General features: G+C 39.5%; 3 protein-coding genes across 6 annotated transcripts; 2 read left to right on the top strand and 1 right to left on the bottom strand.

The window, feature by feature from the left end:
* Positions 1-25: 25 nt before the first annotated feature.
* Positions 26-9767, bottom strand: chdh (choline dehydrogenase). 4 transcript variants are annotated; one of them, XM_042221084.1, is made up of 10 exons: positions 9672-9767; positions 7903-8347; positions 7319-7549; positions 6219-6385; positions 5572-5723; positions 5319-5448; positions 5031-5165; positions 4286-4428; positions 2442-2544; positions 26-2209 (listed from the first exon to the last, which is right to left on the bottom strand). In XM_042221084.1, exons 2-10 carry the CDS (start codon positions 8337-8339, stop codon positions 1791-1793), a joined length of 1917 nt encoding a protein of 638 aa, XP_042077018.1. In that variant the 5' UTR covers positions 8340-8347; positions 9672-9767; the 3' UTR covers positions 26-1790. The 4 variants fall into 4 exon arrangements, with proteins under 4 accessions (XP_042077018.1, XP_042077016.1, XP_042077017.1 ...); XM_042221082.1 differs by lacking the exon at positions 9672-9767 and adding an exon at positions 9455-9620; XM_042221083.1 differs by lacking the exon at positions 9672-9767 and adding an exon at positions 9051-9410.
* Positions 9664-15791, top strand: LOC102294604 (interleukin-17 receptor B). Its single transcript, XM_005937829.3, is given in 11 exon segments — positions 9664-9894; positions 10001-10025; positions 12420-12536; positions 12862-12968; positions 13091-13226; positions 13364-13399; positions 13606-13635; positions 13723-13806; positions 14217-14482; positions 14683-15068; positions 15070-15791. Coding segments are annotated over 11 exon segments (1320 nt in total). The 5' UTR covers positions 9664-9792; the 3' UTR covers positions 15101-15791.
* Positions 15792-18329: 2538 nt separating this feature from the next.
* actr8 (actin related protein 8) lies at positions 18330-23023 on the top strand. The gene is made up of 13 exons (XM_005937838.3): positions 18330-18610; positions 19350-19520; positions 19630-19740; positions 19971-20075; positions 20208-20381; positions 20779-20872; positions 20953-21085; positions 21317-21470; positions 21630-21725; positions 21799-21939; positions 22033-22342; positions 22450-22613; positions 22741-23023. The coding sequence occupies exons 1-13, from the start codon at positions 18476-18478 to the stop codon at positions 22882-22884; spliced, it is 1932 nt and encodes a 643-aa protein (XP_005937900.1). The 5' UTR covers positions 18330-18475; the 3' UTR covers positions 22885-23023.
* The last annotated feature ends 13 nt before the right edge of the window (positions 23024-23036 follow it).

The following is a 23036-nucleotide window of genomic DNA, read 5'->3' as shown; positions in this document are numbered from 1 at the left end:
CGAACACTGAATAAAGACACAAGAACAAGGTCAGGAGGCTTTGTTTAGTGTCAGCACAGAAAAACAACAGAAAGCCTTTGACGGTGTTCACAGTAAGTTTCCCTTCATAATGACAGATGATTTAAACATTCACATCATGTTAGACAATACTGCATTATAATGTAAACCATAAATTCTTTATGATATAGTGCAAAGCTTAATAAGACATACTTATAATTTATGTTAGTGCTTTCATTATAGCTGCTAATACACACTGATTATTCGCTCAAAGTCTAAAATCTCAGCACCGGTGTGTGTCAGTTCAAACTGGACCAAAGTCAAACACACTGTAGCCATGTGCAACATATACATGAATTAATACAAATCAAATGTAATCGTGATCTCATAGGCAACAATGATATTACAGTTACATTAAAAACATAGTTTTAAAAAATTCACAACACAATCAGAAAAAAGCTGCTTATAAAAGTGACACTGAAGATTTTTAGTTTCAAAGTTCTTAGTGTGCATTAACATAGTGTTAAAACATGACAGCGGTGCAAAAGCTGTGAGTTATGTAGCCCAAGGACGCAAATTTGGCACATAGCATGAATCAAACAAATCAACTGAGGTGAGTTTTACAGATGCATTGACAGCATTTAGGAGGTCTGTTCCTTTAACTGTCTGTTAAATCTAGAGATGCGTGCATTGGTAGTGTAATCGCTACAAGTCTGATTATAATAATTTCTTTTCCAAGCTTGAATCAGGGTTTGGTCCAGTTTATATTACCACTTCACTTAAGTCTTTTTGGTAAACAATGTATGATCCTTCCCCACAGTTGTCACTAAACAAGTCTGTTTAGTGACAAGTCTGTTTAGATGTACAAAAAAAAAAAAGAAGTTTGTTTCTTCCATCCTGCCTATTCAATGCTCTGTTGTCACGCAAACAGAGTAACAAAACCAAATGTTTTCTGCAGATGTTGATGGTAAAGCTGTAGCTATAGAAACTGCTATAAAAACTGGTTAAATTGTGGGAAACCTAAAGTGAAATCGAATCACTTTATTGCCTTCATGTTAATGTGAAATGAGTGCGGGGGAACTAAAAAAACAAAACAAAGATCTTATCTGTTGAACCTGCAAGTTTTCAGGAAGGAAGAGGATTGTCACAGCGAAAGGCTGCCAACCACTGATCTGGTCTGAGCAGACAGGAGCGAGCTGCTGAGGCCAGTTATTCTACAGTCTACAGTTTGCTCCAGCTGCTGACTGCAGCTCTCAACCACATTAGATGACGGCTGATAAGACAATTGTTTTCTGAAAAGCAGTGCCGTGGAAACAGATTTTCATCAGAAGCTCATATCCTTGAAATATTCAAGTTTCTTTAGTTTTTTAAAGCTGTTTTGCAATTTTTTAATGTGATGCTGGACACTAGTTTGTAATCTTGGGTAATTACTTCATGTTTAAGATGTATACATTTCACAGCATTTTTACTGAAATTCATGATGAGGCAGGCTGGTAAATTGTTTGCTAAGCGAGAAGCCACATATTAGACACATTTCCTGTCATAACCACAGTGATTTTGCTGTACTGTTCCACCCCAATGGCAGCGTGAGACAGATGTGAAGTGTTTATGGTCCTAAATATGTGTGTTAGGCCAGGAATGTTCCCATGGTAATAATTCACAATATCAGCTCAGAGTTAAATTGATAAGCTCCTAATCGAACATACAGCTTGTGATTTACTGCTATTTTTGCCTAATAACTGACTCTATTGAGGGATTTTTCTAACTCACAGATAAGCTGTACACCTCTCTCTTTATCTCTGTGTGTCAAGTGTTGGAGGCTGGTACACAGGAACCCCCGAGTCAACGAGTGCAGGGCGACCTCTGATAATATCAGCAGTCTTCTCTGCCATCATGATGGTTGGAGCATTCAGGTTTCCACTGACAATGCTGGGCATGATCGAGGCGTCGATCACACGAAGCTTCTCCAGGCCCAGAACGCGTGCGTTTGAGTCAACCACCGCCATCGGGTCAGAGGGCGAGCCCATCTTGCATGTGCAGGATGGATGGTAGGCAGTGTCTGCCTTTTGGCGGACAAAAGCATCAATGTCTGCGTCGGATTGGACCTGAGGACCAGGCAGGGCTTCAGGACCACGAAAGGGGTCAAAGGCCTTCTGGGCGAAAATCTCTCTGGAGAGTTTGACACACTGCCTGAACTCCCACACGTCAATATCTGAGAGGAGGAGAGGGAATCAAAACCAGGAAAAGCTTATATAAGAACGTGCCAGAGCAACTTTGTTGTAACTCAAAAGTCTGCAAGCTGCTGAGGTAAAAGTTGATGCAGAGGGACTTCAATACTGCAACAATAACTACAAACATGTCAAAATACTGTCATCGTTCAAAAATAGATTTTATAGATTTTTTTTAAGGGGGAAATTTAAAGGAAATATCAAATACATCCAGACCTGTGGTGAGATAGTTTGGCTGAATGATGGGGTGGTCCAGGGGGTTGGTGCTCTTCAGCTTCAGCCAGCCTGTACTGGTGCTCCTCATTGGTCCAACATGAACCTACAACAACAGCATGAGTAAAACTGTCACTGCTAACCGAGCTAACTAAAACAGCACAGCTGAATTTCATTAATCCCAGTTTGTAAACCCAAGCTTTTTACATGATAAAGGCTTTTTAGCTTTTTAAGTTATTTTGTCCAAGAGAAAACCTCAAAACACTCAATTCTAGGGATGTTCCTTATTTCTTACTCGAATAACTGTGGAAAAAACGTAGACTAACCAACTAGTCTAAAACTAAGGAACACTCAAATATTAAGTTTAAATTGACAAACGTTTGGTGGAAAATGTCAAAAACAAATAAGAAAGGCGTCTAAATCATTTATGACATTCTTAAATAGCGAATCAAGCTGTGCGGCACCTCGCATTGTGCATTATCAACACTACACGTTACACTCCAGACAGTGAAGGAGAAAAACACCTAAACTAAACCGATGTTATATATGATATGAAAACATGTAACTATAACAGATGTTTATGTATAACTAAAATACGACAAGTTAACATCTGGAAAATGAATAAATTGTGACTGTAAAGTTTGGCACGTTGCTCTTTGAAAATTCATGACACCTACTAAAGTAAAAGTTCTAAAAATTTAAAATAATAAAAACAATAAATCATCCGCCCATTTTCTTCTGCTTTTCTGAAGTCGGGTGAGCGGGACAGCAGCAGGGAAGCCCAAACCTCCCTCTCGCCACCTCCTCCTCCGGGGGAAACATCAAGTCTTTCCCAGGCCAGCCTATAAACGTAATATCTCCAGGATGCCCTGGAGTGCACCAGGGCCTTCTCCCGGAAGGACATGCATGGTTGGAACACCTTACCCAGGAGGTGACGGCCTTGGCCATCTATTTTCGATATGGAGGAGTCGTGGCTCTACTCTGAACCACTCTCAATTGACTGAACTGCTCACCCTGTCACTAAGGCAGAACTCATCTTTCAGAGAAAGCTCATCAGTGTTAACAAAAATATGAAGCGTAGATTAACAGATTTATGGCATTTCTCAATGACGAAGCGCCATCTCGTGCCAGATGGCTACATAACATTTAGTACACAATAATTTACCGGCATTGGGCATGAATTAAAATTTGAACAGAGTGAACAACTTAAGACTGGTACCGACTAGTAACTAGTACTAGTAGTAGTAGACTAGTAGCCGTGCACATCGCTAGTAAAAACACCATCATAAGTGCTCATTTTTGATGTGGAAAAACTGAGGCCACTGTTATCTTTCAAATGAGGAAAAAAACTGATGTAACTTGAGATGTGGGCCTTTTCTAGGGAGCAGGTTTAGCTAACACATCTGAGTTCATAAACCCTGAGATGAGCTGAAATTCCAATTCTAATTTACAGATGTATGACACTATTAATTAAAGTAAAAAGAAATAAACGGCTGCGCCTTTTGCACCGTTTAAGTAGAAGACAAAGAAAAAGAAAGAGCGAGTGATTTCGTTTCAGGTGCACTTCTCTGGAAAAGAGGCTATAAATAAGGGTGAAAGGTTCCCCGCATAGAATTTCCTGGAAAACTCATGGCGCTGTTTTTTTTTTTTTTTCCATGGAACATATGCACGCCTGTAAATACTCCTCTGCAAGACTGGGCATATTCTATGCGGTGCAATTCATGCTTTGGGCTGTTTACTTGACTTCTTGTTTCTACACATGTTTATAGAAGGCTTCAAGAAACATAAGCATGCCCACTACACCAGCATTAAGAAGTCACGGTTTTGCAAAAACAAGCTTTACTCACCTGGTAAGCCTCTATTTTGGGGGTGACTCGTCCGTGGTCAATGACTTGTGAGGGCAGAAAGTGAAATTGGATGTCGGGGTGTGCTACTTTGGGACGACTACGAATAAATCCCCCGCTTTCCATGTGGGCTGTTGCTCCATAACCTTGTGGGAGATTGATGTGGTTAGTGAAATGATTGTACTCTTTATTAGACAGGCATGTCTATTTACAAGAAATGCCACTGGGGTGATGTGATTGATGAGCTTTTTTTCTGGTAGTGAAAGTTCTTTCGACTATCTTAGCTGACTTTCTCCAACAACCAGGAACCAGACTGTAAATGTAATTTACCAGGATCACCAATAAAACACCTCATGTCACATTTCCTATGAGTCACCATTATTAAAACTGTGAGAGATTCTTCTATATACTGTGTCAATGCCAGCTGTAGTTTAGAAAGGCAGTGCTGCAGGCTGATACATTCCTTACACGACTGTGTACCCAGTGAAAATAGTTTAATATTTAACATCTGCACAATAATTGTGTATAATCATTAATATAGCTGAAACCTGAATGAAAGTTAAAGGGTTTATATTAACTCTCTGGTTTCTTTTCAATTATATTTTCTGATGAACAAGCATTTTAGATGAGTGAAATGGCAGTTTGGAGACATCTTCATCTAAAAGTGATGCAAGGACAGAAACTCTCGCTAATTCTATAAAACATTTGGGAAATTGTCCCGTTATAAATGTGCAGGTGACTTGGTTACCAGTAAACATGGTGAGCCACTCGAGGCCTATCTTGACCATGTGGAAAGGTTTCTGGGCTTTGTACAGGGTGATGGGCTGAGTACACTGCTGCTGGACATACAGCTCCAAGTGATCCTGCAGGTTATTACCGACACCTGAGAGAGGAGGAAGGCAAAGTGGTCTGACAGTAAGCACCGAAGAGATGATCGTCTGAAGTCACACAAGCATCAGTTGGAAAACTTTCTAATTTTTGTAGTTCTGTAAGTTAGAAGTAGGCTACAAGGACGTTCTTCACATACACAACACACCTGGTAAGTGTTGAATCACAGGGATGCCGAGCTGTTTCAAGTCATCTGCATTTCCAATCCCAGATAGCATGAGAAGCTGAGGGGAATTGATGGCTCCTCCGCTGACTATCACTTCTTTTTCTGCAAACACCTGAACAGACAATAGAAAAATCGCTGTAAAGGGCCAAATTCAGGATATAAAACATAATTCAGTGTTTCAATTAATTTCATTTTATGATCCATTAGTTAATCTTCTAACATCTATCCTCCTTGCCTTTTTCTTTTGTCCATTTTGAATGTATTCCACCCCCACAGCACGGTTGCCATCAAACAGGATTTTAGTGGTCAGACATCGCACCTCCGCCTTCAGATTGGGTCGACCCAGGGCTGGTCTCAGGTAAGCACTGGCAGTGCTCCACCTCTTCCCTTGATAGATTTAGACAGTGAAAGTATGTAAAGATTAGATCAAGAATTAAACAGTACTGAAACGTATTTGACCAGTAACATGGTTTCTCTTCTGCGGCCTCAGGAATTATTCCATATGACGTACGACAGTAAATACTTTCTTAATGGGCCTAAGTTTCAGATTTTTTTAGAGTTGGTTAAGTAGTTCTATGAACACACAGTGACATGTGCTCAGAGGTTGAAAAACACATTGTGGTCAATGACAAACACACATTTTTCATCCAAGAAATTAAGCCCTTCCTTTTTTAAAGGCCGCACATCTGAAAGCATATTGATTTGCTCTCCTGACATTTAGACTGTAGTATTGATATTTTAACCTTTGGAGCTAAATCAGACTGAGATCAGACGTCTAATTCTGCCACTCGAAAACATTTCACCAGAAAAGGTTTGTGGCACTTTACCTGTAACTAACCCTATTAATTATCTATCAATTCTGTAGCATTTAGCATTTAGAACCTTTATAAATGGTCATGTCCATCCAGCCCACGCCTTCCTGTTGGTATCCATTCATGTCATCAGTGAATGGATATCCTGCCTGTCGCCCCGCCTCAATAAAAGCCTTATGAAGGGGATGGTTGGTTTTCCCTCTGGACACCTGAAGAGGTCCGCTGCCGCCTCGGTATCTACAATATAGAGCAAAAACATAAAGATAACATTAAAAAAAGAGAGACAGAGAGAGCTGTTTCAATTGTTTTCATAGGAAGTAATGTAGTGTAGGCATGCAAACAATATTAATAATTCTCTTTTCTTTACTGTTGGATATGCAATCCAATAACTGAGAAGGTTTTCCATAATTGCTACACTTAAATTTAAGTGTTCTTCTATGTTTCTGTACCATATTGTCAAACACAGTGATTATACTACTTCCTTTACAGGTCATTTCAACATTTCAGTTTTACTCTAACAGCCATCTTCATCATTCAGATCTAGACAACAAAGGTTCTCAGTTAAGCATGCCAAAGTCCTTCCTCCACAAAGTCATCCTGTAAATACTTGGGTAAAGTCTTTGTAGTCTCCCGGTGTTTGTTTTTGGTACATTTCCTGTGGTTGTCACCTTGTCACTGTGGTTGTACTGAACAGTTTCCAACGAATTTCTCATAGGAGGTCTCATCAATCTCATTCAGAGTTCGCTGACATTTATTTCATTGTTTGCTATTTATGAAATGACATGTTATATTGTATCAAATATATCCCACAGTGCCTCAAATTTCTGTTTGCACATAATAGTTTTAAACTGTAAAGTGCTTTTGAGCTGTGACCTTTTTTGACTGATGTATTTCCTGGTTTCTCACATTCTTAGAAATTAGATTAGAGACAGCCAGTCTAGATATGCGTGATGCTCGGTGTAGGTGCGTTCTGCAAAACAATTTAATCCATTGCTCTGCATTTATGCACAAGGAAAAAACTGTCTTGTTACATATTTGAGATTTTAAAGCCTAGGTGAGCGGGACAGAGAAAATAGCACTGCCACGCAAGTGAAAAATGCTGTGATCATACATAAAAAGATACTGGAAAAGCAGTGGTAAAAATGCCCAGTATATATTTGTATTAGTTACCTGTTTTCTCCCAGCTCATGACACTGAGCTTTCCTAAAATAAGGCAGACAATGCTCATAATCCCAGCCATCTGCGCCCTCTCTTTGCCAGCGGTTATAATCTTCAGCGTGCCCGCGGATGTACACCATTGCATTGAGTGAAGAGGACCCTCCCCAGACGCGGCCCCTCGGCCAGTACATTACCCGATTGTCCATGTTGGCTTGAGGTAAAGTGTGGTAGAACCAGTTATACCTGAGCAAAAATGAAATGAGATAGCAACAAGTCAGACTATTATAAGTTAATAACAGTTTATACAATGTTATTATTACTGGTATCAGAATGCTGGGCTATTAATGTTAGGCCAATACTGTACTGTTTTTGCACGTGTAAAAGCGATGTAATATTGTAATGCCATTTCATTGTTCACATTTAAACAACTGAGATGTAGGTTAAAGGTCAAAGGTCTGCTTGCTACACACTGAGCTAATTTAGAAACCCTTTAGCGTGTAATATTAAATGTCATACAGTAAGGCAAATGTCTGTTTTTATAAATCTGAACAAAATCATTTAATGACTCGAATAACAAAACAGATCAATCAAAGTACTTGTCATCGCAGAGGTTGTAGATCAGGGCAGCTGGCATGTGGATTTTCCATGAGAGTCGCAAGCTGCCTAACCACCTGTCCTTAGGGCCAGCCTCGAGCAGCAGCGCAGACTCCTGGGCGTCTTCTGTGAGGCGGTTAGCGAGGACGCAACCAGCGGACCCCGCTCCAATAATGACATAACTGTAAGATGGTGTTTTCTGATCGGCTGTAGGTGACGATGCAGAGCTCCACTGAGAAGATGAGACAGTGAAGCATCTGTAATGGCTGGAGAAGGATGAGCTGGGGGAAGAGGGGCGACCCATCTTTCTGGTCTTGGGGACAAAGTGGCATTCGGGCACACTGGTAAAGAAGCACCTGCAGTCCCTTATAAATCTTCCCTGTCTCCAAGTCACAGCCCTTTGGGCTCCAGTTAGGCTCCGTGTGGTCAAACACAACATCCTGTTTTCTTTATTCAAACACATATTTGAAGACAAATCAGAAGGGGGTGAGCTTGGAAATGTCTAAAACTGAAACTCTGATGAAAAGAATGAAATTTGTAGTATGTGTCTGCATTTCTGCACAACTCTCTTAAATATTGTGATTCTATATAAGAGAGAGGCTGTAAGGTGATATAGCAATGAGCATGATGTCCACATCACATCACTTCATTCTGTCAGCAAGGAAGACTCGATGTCCACTACAAGGGACTGAAGATAAAAATAAATAAATAACTATTCTGTTATTCAGCAGGTAACATGTTTCTTTCATCCACAGCACAAGTTAACTAAAGGCCGAAGGATAAAATATCTGTCTCTCTCTATTGGCCTTGAAAAGACTAAATACTTATTCATCTAATATGACTTATGCCACTCCTTTTCTTTGAAATGCCCAACTGATAGTTGTGAAACTGACAGCAGTTAAATGAATAACTAGGGACAACTAGACACTCAGTACATAGGTTAACTTGACTTGCATCAAGTGCAGCATGTTAAAAGTTAAACTCTAATTCTCTGTCACATCAGAAGTCCTGTGTTTCTACAGCAGTAAGGCCTTCTGCTGCCTGACTTTGTTATTCAGTCTGATAAAAGTCATAAAAAAACGAATTTTGTTCACAGGAAAAGCACAACTGTTGTTTGTGGCTGAGCGCACATGAATTTAGCTCAACAGACCTGGAATTGCACCGTGTGTTTCTGGTGAATGTGTGGTCTGAGGACTGTTCCGTGTTGTTTCTCGAGAAAACAATGTGCAGTTTTCCCAATCGGACCGAGGCAGAGAGTGATATCTAGGTCACGGCAGTCATATCAGTAAACCAAGAGTCACAAATGTCAGCAAGTATTGACTAACAAAGTAACCGCTGTCTAGCAGTCTCTACGCCTTTGCTAATGTCCAAACTCTACTTTTAAGTCATTCTGATTGAAACTTTGAGATGAAAACTCAGTTTCGCAACCGCTAACTTACCAGCATCTAAGTCCATACATCTAGTTACATTAGTTGATACATTTCTGCTTTAATATAATTCATTTTTTTTTAAAAAAAATAGCGTCGAAATGTTACATTTAAATGATTTAGAGACCTGGCGATGGTCGTAGCGGGGCTGCTTATAAGCTCTATGGTTGTTTAGGTCTACCGCTAACGAGTGGTCAGAGCTCACAGTCGTCGTCTGGACCTTAAACAGCACACAAGGACACGGAAAATACTCAGTATAACTTCACACATGCGACACTTAATTGGACCTGATCCGGTGCTGGAATAGTTTAATGAGAAAAGAGGACGTGAAGCAGCAGACCTACCTCTCAACAGGCAACAAGTAAAACGGTCAGCGCGGTGGGCGGGGCTTATCGGAATAATAACGGAATTCAGAGCGTCAGCACTACAGTGCTCCTGTAGGTAGTTAAACAGTTACTCGGCTTTATGATCGTTTATTTCTGTAACTTTTACTGGTGTTTTATTATGTGGGGAGTCACGCTGTTTTTTCTGTTTTGTGTCGCCGCCCAGGTGACATCACATAACATTGTAAGTGACCTACATTTTTTTAAGTAATCCTTTATTATTTAGTATTTATTTATTTTAATTCAAACTTCAAAGGGATCTTACATTTATTTGTGCTGTTGCTTTTCAGGAGGTGAAATGTGAAGAATATCATGGTAAGCCTATTTCATGTTTATTAGCGCTAGATGGAAACTATAATCTGCCAATATGTTATGTTTAAACTATTTCAGGTCGACTATGAGCACCTTTGTGTTCCAAAGTAATCTGGTTCTTGCCAGGTTCTAAAATGTGTTAAATACTCCCTCAGATGAACAGCAACGCGTAGAATATAAAGATCTAGAGTACAGTGAAATGCGGTTTGGCTGTCTCTTAAGATTAAAAACAATACATAAATAGAATTAATAAAAAAAATAAGTAAGTAAAGATACAAAATAGCCTGGCTGCACCAGCAGAGGTGAAAAACAACAGCACTGTACATCATTTTACAATTAAAATGTCCTCAGCCCAGACTGTGTTTGTATCTGAGTATTTCTGTGCCATGTTTACAGGCAAGTGTGTAGAGAGGTGGAACAGGACATAAACTCTTCCTGAGTCTGTTACTTCTTGTTTTTATTCTATATATATAACCGTTTATAACCGTTTGACAGATGGCAGCTGTGCAAACCCAGAATATTCTGGATGTGTACTCTTGTAGAAGTTCAGTAGCTTGAGATATTACACAGTGTCATTATTTAGTTAACAAAAACTATGGTAAGATGCAGATGGAGTGTGTGAAAGCACACCTCAAGACTTAATTACTTTGGCACTCGTAGACTGCAGACTATGACTTCATCAATCTCTCACGCTGTGGAGGATCATTGTTGAGAAATTTTGTTATGCTCTTTGTGAAGGCATTGCTTCATTTCATTGAGGTTTGTGGGGTTTGATGAAACTTCCACTCCTAAAAGATGTTAACTGTCTTTCCACGTGTGAATAATATTCCTCACTCTAGATTGATTATATGTTAACAGCCTTATATCTCATCCCAGACTGATGGTCATCAGAATGTCCTTTGTCTCCTTGGAGGTGTATTAGCCTTCAGATTTGTAACAAATTTCTCTGAGTATTGCATGGTTTGACTGTTTGATGAATCTGCTGTGGTATTTATTAACTGCAAGTTGGGGCATGTAGAGTCTGAAATGTAGCTCCTGTTAGGATGCCTGGGTCGTCGACCCAGGGTTTTTGAGTTTTTGATATTATTTATACTTCCTAGTTTTTGGTTTCTTTGAGTTCTGTCTTATGGCTTATGTCTCTGTCTTCTTTAGTTGCTCTGTCTCCCCTATCACCTGCATCCCCTTGTCTAGTTCGCGTCTATGTGTATCCTAAGTTCCTATATCCCCGTGTTCAGTCAGTGTTTGTGTCTGCCCTGTTCCCACGTCTCTGTTCCCTTTGTAGTGCCTGCATAGGAGTCTGTGTCTTTGTTCAGTCTGTGTTATGTGTTTCCTGTTTTACTTTGAAAGTCCATGTCTGATGTTAATGTGTCTGGTTTTGCTTCCTCTTGTCTCGTTAGGCCTGATTTGCCCCAGCTGTGTTTCCCTCCTGTTACCCATTCCCTGATTGCTCCCTCTGTGTATTTAAGCCCAGTGTTTCTTAGTGTCTGTGTCGCGATCTACCGTTTATTTTGCTGTGTGTTTTGTCAATCCGCCGGTGTTAGTTTATTTTTTTGACCTTTTTCCCCAGTTATGTTATGTTTGAGTTCAGCATTAAAGCTGTTTTGGTTTAAGTTCTGTCTCCGGAGTCTGCACCTTGGGTCCTATTCCTGCCTGCACACAGCTACACCTAACAGCTCCAGGGCTGTTTGCGGTTTCTGTGAACATTGCAGATTGCAACTTTTGTATTAACACACATCTGAACTTCCCAGACCAGCAAACTCACAAAATTTTGTGATCATTAGCAAATCAGGTGGATTTGATTAGCAGAAACTGGCTGCTGCTTTTCACTTTTAATCCCTTTGGAAGCAGTAAGGGTGTTTTTCACACACTGCTTTTGCTTTTTGATATGTTTTTGTTAAATAAGTATGTCATGTGTTGTTCATGTGAGGTTGTATTATTTTAAGATCTATTAACAGCCAGCAGATTATTTTTAATATTTGCTGATATGTTAATACGTTATAATTTAAAGAGGGTGAACTTTCTTTTTTCCAATTGACTCTAAAGCTACTAGTGGTCATATTTTTACTACTTTTCTACACTTTTTTAAAAAAAAAATTCATCACTGACAGACACATGAAAGGAAAATCACAATAACAAATGCATATGAAGTAAGAATTTAAGATTAAAAAAAAATGCATTACATATTTTGTGAGTTATCAAATATGGTAATAGCCATGCTTATTTGAGATCTTCAGATTTCATTACTCTGTTTGTTTTTATCTTTTTTGCAATAAAAACTGTTACAGAAGCTGCAAAATATATTTCAGCTGCCAAATCAACACTGACCATCTCTTTAAATATCCGAAAACACAATCCATCTGCGGGGACAGTGAGCACCGCTGTTGTTTCTCATTTCAGGTTTTCCCCCAGGACACGAGACCTTGGTTCCATCTCTAGTGGCAGGCTTGGAATTGAAGATGGTGCCAGTAGGCGAAAGAGTCATGCTCAACATAAGCTGGGCGATCAGCATTGATGGTTGGAGACCACATTTTGTGTGTTTTTTATATAGCACTTGGGACTGCTGAAGTTATGACAGATTTAATGTTGCCATTTACTAAACAATCATACATCTGCAGAGTAGACAGTAGGTCTTTGTTGCACGTGTTTTATTTGCTGATGGTGGTGAAATATTAAGGACATTGAGATGATATCCAGCAAAAGATGTTGAAGATTTTTCCTTTTCTTTCATGCATTTTATACAGTGTGTACTTAGTGTGTCAGGATCCTTGTCATGGACACTCACTGGTTAATATCTAAAGGCAGACTAATTTATTTCAGTCTGTTATTTTTCTCTCTGCAGCTAGTACCAAATATTTGACAGCCACTCGCATCAGAACAGAAAGACAAGACTACCATTGTAATTACAACCCATCTTTGGCCAGTGCAAGCTTGGATCAATTAGAAAAGGTATTAGTCTTAACCTTAGTAGTACTGATCATATCTTTTGGTCCTATTTCCTACATAGGGAAAAAGGTCTGTGATGCTGTTAATTGTTTTTTCCCCTTTTTTCTTTTTGTTCTGAAACCTAGATATGGTTTCATTATGCTGTAAACCCCACCTATGGCTACAATATAATACAAGTTGCAAATCTCCCTTTCCCTCCACTGGTGGATGGCAATTTAGTTTATGTGACGGAATCTATTTCTATTCCTAAACCACCAAAAAGTAAGTGTTTTTTTTTTAATTTGTCTTTTTTTCAAAATAAATTTTTGTAAAACCTATTACAGCCAAAACTTTTGACGGGCACAATATACTTAGGAGATATAAATGGTAAAACTATTAACATTTTCTCTGTTTTATAGCAACGGTTACACCAACTTCTCCTTATGTAACTACAGGTGAGCAATACTGTTCAGTATAGTTCAGCTAATAATTTCAGTGAGTCTGCAAAGATAAGTACATATAGAAAATCCCAGTCTCCCAGTACTGCAAGGGAATATATCAAACCACATGCATGAAGTGCACTGTATGATTTTAAATACTTACTACACCAATTTACAATGCATGTGATGACTAATCTATCTTTTCTAATTATTTACTCCAGTTAAGGTCACTACTGGGCTAACTACTCCAGGTACGAGTCACAATTTCCTAAAGCACCTGTACTGAATCAATAAAATCTGAATAAATGTGTTTCCTCTGTATATGCGCGCTTTTGCAGCTCCGAGAGTAATCGTCAGATTTGCCATCATCTTTACCGGAGGAGTGGTCATCCTCATTATCCTGAGTTCATTCTGCATAATGTGTAAATATAAACATTTTTGGGGTTTTTTTTGGAATATGCACCTGAATTATTAATGATGAATAGGAAAAATATATGCTCAACCAAACGCACGTTTACTTTGTGTGTGCACAACGTGATTTACTTGAATGCTGAATTGTATTTAGCAAAAAGGCTCCCTGCTACAGGATGACCTTACCTGCAAGCCTTTTGAGCTATGTTTGGAGTCACTTGGAAATAAATGCTTTAAACATCTTACCTTAAAATGCTTTCCAAAGCACAGAAACTCTGCTTCACCATCCTAGGTTTAAAAGTTGTATTCAAGATGTAGTCAAAGCTGGGGATTCCCCTTCTAGACACAGTATAAAGTTCAACACTGCTGGCTGGTGCTGAATCTGACTAACTCTCCTTTCCATTGTTTTCTTATTACCCAGATAAAAATAGGACTGTTAAAGCTGGCAAATTACTGGACTACCAGAACATTCCTGTGGTGCCTCCTCATGTGCTTTTGGTGTACCCTGCTGTAAATTCAGCATTCCAGCGTGCTGTTGTTGCACTTGCAGAGTTCCTGCAGTTGCATGGTGGCTGCAAGGTTGCAATTGACATTTGGCAGCAAGAAAAGATTGCACAGAAGGGGCCGATGCGCTGGCTGGCTGAGGAAGCTAAGTCTGCAAACCAAGTCCTTATTGTCAGTCCACAGGTACAGCCTATATGAAATCATCATTCTTAGTCATTGTCATATTTATTGATATGTGTTCAATGTCACACGATTACCTGGACTCTTGCATCTTTAAGTCAAGAAACAAAATAAGGATGTGATAGAACTTATAGGTGCAGTATGTCTAAATGTCTAAATATACTACTGTGTTGTATCAAAATAATTTCTCGCTCTCTTCACAGCCCAGCCACTGTCCTCCTGACCCCAGCATGTCAGAATCCTCCATCCCAGCTGCAGCTCATGACCTTTATCCTCTGATTCTTAACATGGTGGCAAGCAACGCAAAGAACCCCAGTGAGCTGTCCAAGTTCTGGGTGGTGCAGCTGGGTGAGCAGAAGGACAAGAGTTCTTGTATGTTGCCCCTGGAACTGAGGGTCTGCAAAACTTTTTGTCTGATGAAGGATTTGAAAAAACTTTACAAGGGTCTTCACACTTGCGAGCAGATTGACAAGAAGATAATAAGTCTGATTTGTAACCGGGGCGTTTCCTACAGTGAGAACAGCACATTGACATTGAGGGAAAGTGTAGAAACACTAAGGGGGCATCAGGTTAACATTTCCAAAGACGTTACCATTAAATTCTGTGATCACCACAATTTGAATATTTGTCATGATAATGTTTTGACTGCTTGATCAAGATGGGTCTGAACAGGTGCTGATGATTTTACTAATGATACTGTTTGCAGAATGTCTTCATGTGTTTGTTTGTGTAAATATGATGAAAGCATATATTTGGAACTGCACCTAAATGTTTAATACACACAAAGAAAGAAAGAGAAAACACATAATTCTCTATCAAAGAGTAAAGGAGGCCATCTGTGTCCACTGCACCACTGGCTTTCTACAGTGCAGTCCTGAGATCCAGGCACATTTAGTCCCCACTCTGGTCTCGCCTCAGGTGACCTCAGTAGGTCACGTGATAGGGTGGGCCAAGGTCTCATAGTGGTTTCACCTTTAAATCCCCAGTGATGGCGACCCAAACCTGGGACTCTCCACGTTTTGTTTTTGGAACTAACTAAGCCTCTTGGATGAGAAGTTAAACGTCTTCGCAAACTCAAAGAAGTCAACTTGCCTTCTTTTTTCAAGCTCCTAAGAATATCCTAACCTGGATGTCCAGGAATGCATATATTTATATGTATCTCAATTAAAGAGAAGCACTAGTATGAACCATTATGCATGCTCCTGGATAAGCTGCCCATCCATCCATGGTCGCATGGAGGCTGGAGCTCGCTAGACAAGCTGTATGTTTCCTTAATCTAGTGTGTTTTATTCAAATAAAAATTGAAAGCAGATGAGTGGCTGTGGACTGTTGTCTTCTGGTTAAAAGGATTCTGGGCTCAAACTCAACCCTGTCAAACAAGTTTTTTGTTTTTTTTTGTTATGAGCACGTTGCATAGATGGTATCCTGAAAATTGTTTGCAGATGTGTGTTTTTGTCTCTCTACAAATTCTAGCCATGTGATATGCAGTTCTCCATATGTACATTAGTGGGAGATATGTACTTTACTAGGCAGTGGTCTATCTACTGGCCCTCCATCCAAAAACATAAGCAACAGCAGAATATACAACATTATGCAGATAAAGTGCATCCATAAGTGCACAGGCCAAGTCATTTGGTGGTTAAAATAGCCATTTCCCATATGGAAAAGATATATATAAATCTTATAAAGTTTGTATCTGTCTTGTATGAAACTTGTATGAAAAGCATACAAGAGTGAAAACACATATAAGATCCCTTGAAAAATTATATAATGAAACTTGTATGTTTTGGATACTAAAAAAATATATGAAAGTAATGAGAAAGTGGCCACTTTCATGAGTAAATCATGTAAGCCTTATATGTGTAATACAATATTTTAATATTATATTACATTTTCATGACAGGAATAAAGAACCTGAACCTCATACTAGTTAAAAGGAATTACCTCATCTAATGGTACATTTCAACAATTTTTTAATATGTTCAGATTGGTTCAATAGTAATACTCACAGTAATGATTTAATTACTATTCCTTCATTCCTATCCCAAGCCATTTTTTATGAGTTCAAAAACCAACATGGAACTTGTGGAAATTATTAGAAAATAAACACTTGTTCTTCTGCATTAATGTGTCTGTATAAAATCCTCCACTAACCTTCTGAAATATTCCACAAGAGGTTGAGCTTCTTCACAGAGCTGATGGTGGTCACTGGAGACTATTCTATTTTCTGAACCATTTATTCAATTCATGGTCGCGGTACTGAAAAATATATATTTTATTATCGGAGTATTAAAGGTTTTTTAGGGAAGTGTTGTTTATTTAGGGCTTATGCTATTTAGCTCAGAAGCAGTTACTTATCATACTATGTATCTCCCACCCTAGCAGGGTTGTTAAACTCATGTTACCACGTGGGCCACAAACAACCCACTTTGACCAACAGTAGGTCTGACCAGTGAAACTCCCCTTTCTGACAATGCAAAAGACTCTACCTGCACATTTATTCCCTGAGATATCTTATTAGGAGAAAAAGAATTGTAGTTTGAACAGTACATCTAGGTTTTTCCACATAATAAAGAAATGCAGCTGTGGGAAAGAATTTCTGGTAGCTCATTCTCCAGACTGCCCTGTAATTATAGGAAAGGCTTTTGAATTCACAGAAAATTTTCTTTAAAAAAACAAACAAACCAAAACATTTAGTCTCATAGTGAAAAGAAAATTCTATAGTAAACAGTGAAAACAGGAACCTTTCTGTCTTTTAATTGTTTATTTATTACTTAATTACTTTGCTGAAGTCTGGATGGTGATGGGGGAGGTCCTTATTAGTAGGAAAATGTTATTTGTGGCCCCCAGCTCTTATGTTTGACTACCCATTTTTAGGATTAGGGGTATCGGCTCTAAAAAACCTCTGGTGACTTCTGATAAGTAACAACTTCTGTGAACTCAGGCACTAAATACTCTATGCTTTACATCAAGAGAAGGGCAGGATCTGGCTTGCCTAGAGATTTATTGTTTAACCAGTTTTGCTAATGGGATTTTCAGTTACCCAGGTTCAATAACACTGTTTTAATCAAATGGTCAAACAGGAAAACTAATAGATTTCTCTTAAATAAAAATAATCAATGCAAAGTACCTTAATTACTGAACATGGATTTGTTTTGTTTACTGTCACATCACTACTAGAGGCCCCATACTAACCCAGGAAAATAATATATATAAACTGGCCACATCATGTGAAAATATTATATAAAAATCCCAAATCCCATGTCTGATGTTGCCTTTACATGTTAGACAGGCATCTTCCTTATCTGTTTTTAAATCACGTCTTAAAAAATATCTATTTACCTTGGCTTTCAGCAGAGCAGGACTTGATGTCTCTTAATATGTTTCTTATGAATTATATTATGTTTAATTTTAAGATATTCGATATGTAATTTAAACTGTTTTCTCTTTGTTTTATATTTGTAGCACTTCGGCCAACATTGCTGGATGTATAGTGCGTTATAAATAAAGATGCTATGCTATGCTATGTTGAAATGTTTTTTCTATCACCGGTGCAGGGTGATGGAGCTATAGCTCCTTTTTGTTTCTTCTTCTTCTAAAAGTTTAAATAAAGTTTATGAAGAAAGAAATTGCCACGTCTTGTAAAACGATCTAAAACAACACCCTGTACCATCGGAAAAACTATTATCGCCAGTCATTAACGCTTCACACCACAAACAATGGAATATTATGTCTTCTAAAAAATATAAAAACGAAAATAAAATGTATTAAAAATGTACGAATGAACAAACAAATATGCGGAGACGCGCAGAGAAATCTTTGGACAAATAGAAATCGAAATGTTGCACCACGTGACCAAACACGGAAGTAAACTTTTCATTCAGAGGGAAGGCAACGGTGTTAGCTTGTGCTTCAATTTTGAACCATCTCGCTGGGACTAGAAGATCGTGACTTTGTCATTTCTAAGTATTTAGTGGATTAAGTGGAAAGGAGACCATGACCCAGGCGGAGAAAGAGCAGGATAACGGGAAGGACAAAGAAAAGGAGCGAGACAGGGAGAAAGAGAAGGAGCAGCAGCGCGGGGTGAAAAGACCCATCGCTCCTCCGGCGATACCAGAGCCTCCTCAAGAGGTGAGACGGAAAATGAAGTACCCAGCTGTTGTATACATGAACTATAGCCGTATATATGCCAGAAATCTATAATGTAGCATTTGTATTTTTCATGAACATTTTGTTCTCACTTGACACATGCTAAACTATTGTGATGGTGCGTTTACTATCGTATTAGTACACTGTTTTAGTAGTACACCGTTGCTAAATGGGTCTATAACATGCTACATGTGGCAACAAGGTTTAAAGCTCAGAGTTGTTGAGTTAAAGCTGATATTGAAATATTTTAGCTCTTAATTGTTGACCTCTTTTTGTTTTTCCCAACACGGATGAAAACACGTGTTAACCCTTCTGATTTAAGCCCCTCTTTAAAGGTTCAGGAGCTTAGATGTGGTAGATGTGGAAACTAGGTTTAACAGTCAGTATCTTTGTTTGTTTGGGGTTAAGACTAGCTGCAAGGATGACGGGGTTTGGGCTCTTTTTAAAGGCTTAAACCTAATGATACAGCATGTAGTGTTTTCGTTTTTGTGCTGGCATTAATGCACGTCTAACATTATGCCAACAGCTCCAGTGTGGTGTGGAAGATATAGACTATCCTGCACATAGCTCTGACCTCACTAGAGCCCTTGGATGGAAACAGATCCATGCAGCCAGTTTCCAAAAACTAGTGGCCAGTCTTTCCATAAGAGTAGAGGCTGCGCAGGTGTCCACAGTTGCTCTTTTGTTGGGTGAAACTTGAAATTTCTGTTCTTTTTCACAGCAAATACAGAGCAATTTTGTAGTTGTCATCCACCCTGGATCGAGGACGCTCCGTATTGGCCGAGCAACGGACACCCTTCCAGTGACGGTCCCACATGTAATAGCACGCAGGCACAAGCAAAGTGGCCAGCCCCGCTATGAAGATGCATGGCTGTTGAGAGAAGGTCTAAATGTATGTGACTCAAAACCAGGTGCACCCATAATACAACTTCACTGTTGTCAAATTAAATGGTGTCATTTTTAAGTGTTTATCCTTATTGTTTTGTCTTAATATCCAACAGAAACCAGAAAGCAACGAGCAGAGGCAGAATGGCCTTAAAATGGTTGATCAGGCTATATGGTCCAAGAAGATGTCAAACGGAGTGCGGAGGACTCCTGTGTCTGCTGATCAGGTATGGTTATAAAAGAGAAATTAGGGAAGAAAGCAACACAATGCAGTGTGAGTCTCTTCTATCTTATACAATAAAGAAATAAAGACCTTAAGGTCCTATAGCAACTTAGTAAGGTTTGAATAGCTGATATACAATATAGAAAATAACTCTTTTCATTAATTGATTATGATGTTAATCCATAAAAGTATTTTATGGATTGCAGTGGTTCAGTTTTGTGTGTTTGTTTTTAGGCCAGAGCGTATAACTGTCAGATCCGTCCTGCGGTGCTAGACAGCAGCTCCAGAGTGAAGTGGACAAACACAACCCACCATCCTCCTTATTTGGTTGGAGAGGAGGTCGGTGAATGTATTAGAGCAAACTCGTAACTTCTGTGAAATATGACTTGTTAAGCCATTTTCATTACCTAAAGCCTTGATTGATTAATTTTTACCCCCCCCCCCGCCCCCACCCTTTCTGCAATTGCACAGGCTCTTTATGTGAATCCAACAGACTGTTACAACATCCACTGGCCTGTAGTCAGAGGTCAGCTCAATGTGCATGCTGGTCCTGGAGGCTCACTGACTGCTGTCCTGGCTGACCTCGAGACAATTTGGAGTCATGTGATTCAGAAGCATCTGGAGATCCCTCTCAAAGATTTAAAGGTAGGAGAAAACTTCTCAGTTCTATAGCAGGATGCAGTGGTCTTGATAAACCCGTCATTTCTTTATATTAGTATTAAAAAACAAGACTATCTATCTATCTATCTATCTGTCTATCTGTCTGTCTGTCTATCTGTCTGTCTGTCTGTCTATCTATCTATCTATCTATCTATCTATCTATCTATCTATCTATCTATCTATCTATCTATCTATCTATCTATCTATCTATCTATCTATCTATCTATCTATCTATCTATCTATCTATCTATCTATCTATCTATCTATCTATCTATCCGCTTCTGTAATAGAGGCTTTCTACAGGCTTTGTGTTCCATAAACTTTCAAACAGATGATCATCCACATTAATCATCAGTTGCTTATTTCGCATTATTTCTTTTAGTATTACAGATGTATCCTGTTGGTCCCTGACATCTACAACAGACAGCACATCAAAGAGGTTGTGAACATGCTGCTGCTCAATATAGGGTTCTCAGGTATTACACAATCTTCACACGTAACTAAGTGGAAATTTCTTTGTTTCCATCAACTTACTTTCTGGTCTTTTTGTGTGTAGCTATCATTGTGCACCAGGAGTCGGTGTGTGCTACTTTTGGCAGTGGGTTGAGTAGCGCTTGTGTCGTGGATGTAGGCGACCAGAAGACCAGTATCTGTTGTGTGGAGGACGGAGTGTCACATCGAAACTCCAGGTGGGGCTCAAAACTCACGTTTATGTTTGATTAAATGAAATACATTTATTATTAAACATTATTTCATATGAAATATATTTAATATTTAATTATTTGACCCGGTTGTCACAGACAACAAACACAGAACAGTGAATATTTAATTTTAAAACTCATGTTAGTTTGACTTCCTGCTTTTATTGCATTATTTAGCAAATGTCTTACATGGTATCTTGTATTTGTGGGACTTTGCAGGTTGTGTTTAGCATACGGTGGCTCAGATGTGACCCGCACTTTCTTCTGGCTCCTGCAGAGGGCAGGATTTCCCTACAGAGATTGTCAACTGTCTAACAGACTAGACTGTCAGCTCCTGCAGCATCTGAAAGAGACCTTCTGCCATCTAGATCAAGTGTGTGTTAGTCAGGGTGGGAGGGAGGGTGTTAGTGTCTGTGCATTACAATGATTTGTTAGCATCTTTGAGTATTTAGCCATACTCACTTCTAAATAATCGATGGAGCAATTTTAAGTACATATTAACTACAAAATCTTTTTTGTTTTCTCTTAACAGGACATATCAGGGCTACAAGATCATGAATTTCAGACACGTTTTCCAGAGGCCCCGGCTCTTCTGTACCAGGTTCGACTTGGGGATGAGAAACTACAGGTAATTATATCAGAAGGTAAAGACGATGCTGTTTTGATACTGGTGCTGAACTACTTTTCTGTCTTCTTTATAGGCACCCATGGGCCTTTTTTACCCGACGACGTTTGGGATTGTAGGTCAGAAGATGTCATCACTTCAGTTCCGTTCCCAAGGCGACTCAGAGGACCCTCATGATGAACACTACCTCCTTGCTACACAGAGCAAACAGGACCAGGTAAAACACACACACATACAGGTTTCATAGACTGAAACCAATGAAACCAAATGGTTCTCAGCTATTTTTTTACTTAATTATTTTCTCCAATAGTCCTCCAAATCAGCTGCAGACAGGAAAGCTATTTCCAGACCAAGTGGATGTTTGGAAGGGGAGATGAGCAGTCAGGGAGGGACTGGGGACCTGTCAGATCTACCCAGGAGCTGTGGGAGTGGTGGAGGAGGAGGAGGGATGCAGGGGGAAACAGAGCTTGGGGCTGCCCATGGAGAGTCCCTGATGGGAGCAGGAGAGGTGGAAGAGCCTGTGTCTGCCCATCTGTCCAGGAAGACGGCCATCATGAGCCAATTTGAGAGCAAAGCATTGGGATTAGATAAGGCAGTCCTGCATAGCATCGACTGCTGTGGTAAGTGATGAAGTTAATTTTTGTTTTTATATTCAAAGATCTAGTGATGAGAATAAAAACTTCCATGGAATATCCTGTTTGAGCCTCTGTACTCATTTCATTTACAGCATCAGATGAAACCAAACGAAAGATGTACAGCTCCATCCTGGTTGTGGGAGGGGGGCTCATGTTTCATGGAGTTCAGGAATTCCTTCTTCACCGCATCATCAACAAGATGCCACCATCCTTCAGAAGGCTGGTAGACAATGTGGAAGTTGTCACACGTCCAAAGGTACCCCAAAATTACCTTAGTATATCTCAGAAAAGGTCACAGACCTGCATCTGTCTTCAAAAGACAGATAACTTTATACTGCAGACTGATCCTGTAATGTATTTTATATGACACGTATGTGCTCTAGGACATGGATCCTCGGCTGATCTCGTGGAAAGGTGGAGCAGTGCTGGCATGTTTGGACACCACGCAAGAAATGTGGATCCACCAGAGGGAATGGCACCGCTTTGGTGTCCGAATGCTCCGTGAAAGAGCTGCCTTTGTGTGGTGAAAACAGGCTCTTCTTACTTGAAATGGTGACTCAAACTGTCCCACTGTTCAGTGGACTGCAGAAGGATGAAATTGGCAAACTGTCGAGCACATTTCTGCAGTAAATAAAGGAAGAGTGAGAACTGTTTTTCCAGAAAAAAGATTTAATTCCTT

Source organism: Haplochromis burtoni, unplaced genomic scaffold (genome assembly GCF_018398535.1).
Source record: "Haplochromis burtoni strain Fernald_Lab_line unplaced genomic scaffold, NCSU_Asbu1 Contig_60, whole genome shotgun sequence".
Taxonomy (NCBI): domain Eukaryota; kingdom Metazoa; phylum Chordata; class Actinopteri; order Cichliformes; family Cichlidae; genus Haplochromis; species Haplochromis burtoni.
The sequence above is the reverse complement of the archived record's forward strand: the minus strand, read 5'-3'. Positions and strand labels throughout refer to the sequence as shown.

Bases quoted from the DNA above. Each gene is read 5' to 3' on its own strand.
- chdh (XM_014338586.2), bottom strand. From the start codon at position 8,363: ATGTGTTTGAATAAAGAAAACAGGATGTTGTGTTTGACCACACGGAGC. The intron at 7,550-7,902 runs GTACTTTGATTG...ATTTTTGCTCAG, and splicing joins TACAACCTCTGCGATGACAA to GTATAACTGGTTCTACCACA. The intron at 4,429-5,030 runs GTAACCAAGTCA...ATCTCCCACAAG, and splicing joins GTGGCTCACCATGTTTACTG to GTTATGGAGCAACAGCCCAC.
- actr8 (XM_005937838.3), top strand. From the start codon at position 18,476: ATGACCCAGGCGGAGAAAGAGCAGGATAACGGGAAGGACAAAGAAAAG. The intron at 21,471-21,629 runs GTGTGTGTTAGT...TTCTCTTAACAG, and splicing joins CCTTCTGCCATCTAGATCAA to GACATATCAGGGCTACAAGA. The intron at 21,726-21,798 runs GTAATTATATCA...TCTTCTTTATAG, and splicing joins TTGGGGATGAGAAACTACAG to GCACCCATGGGCCTTTTTTA.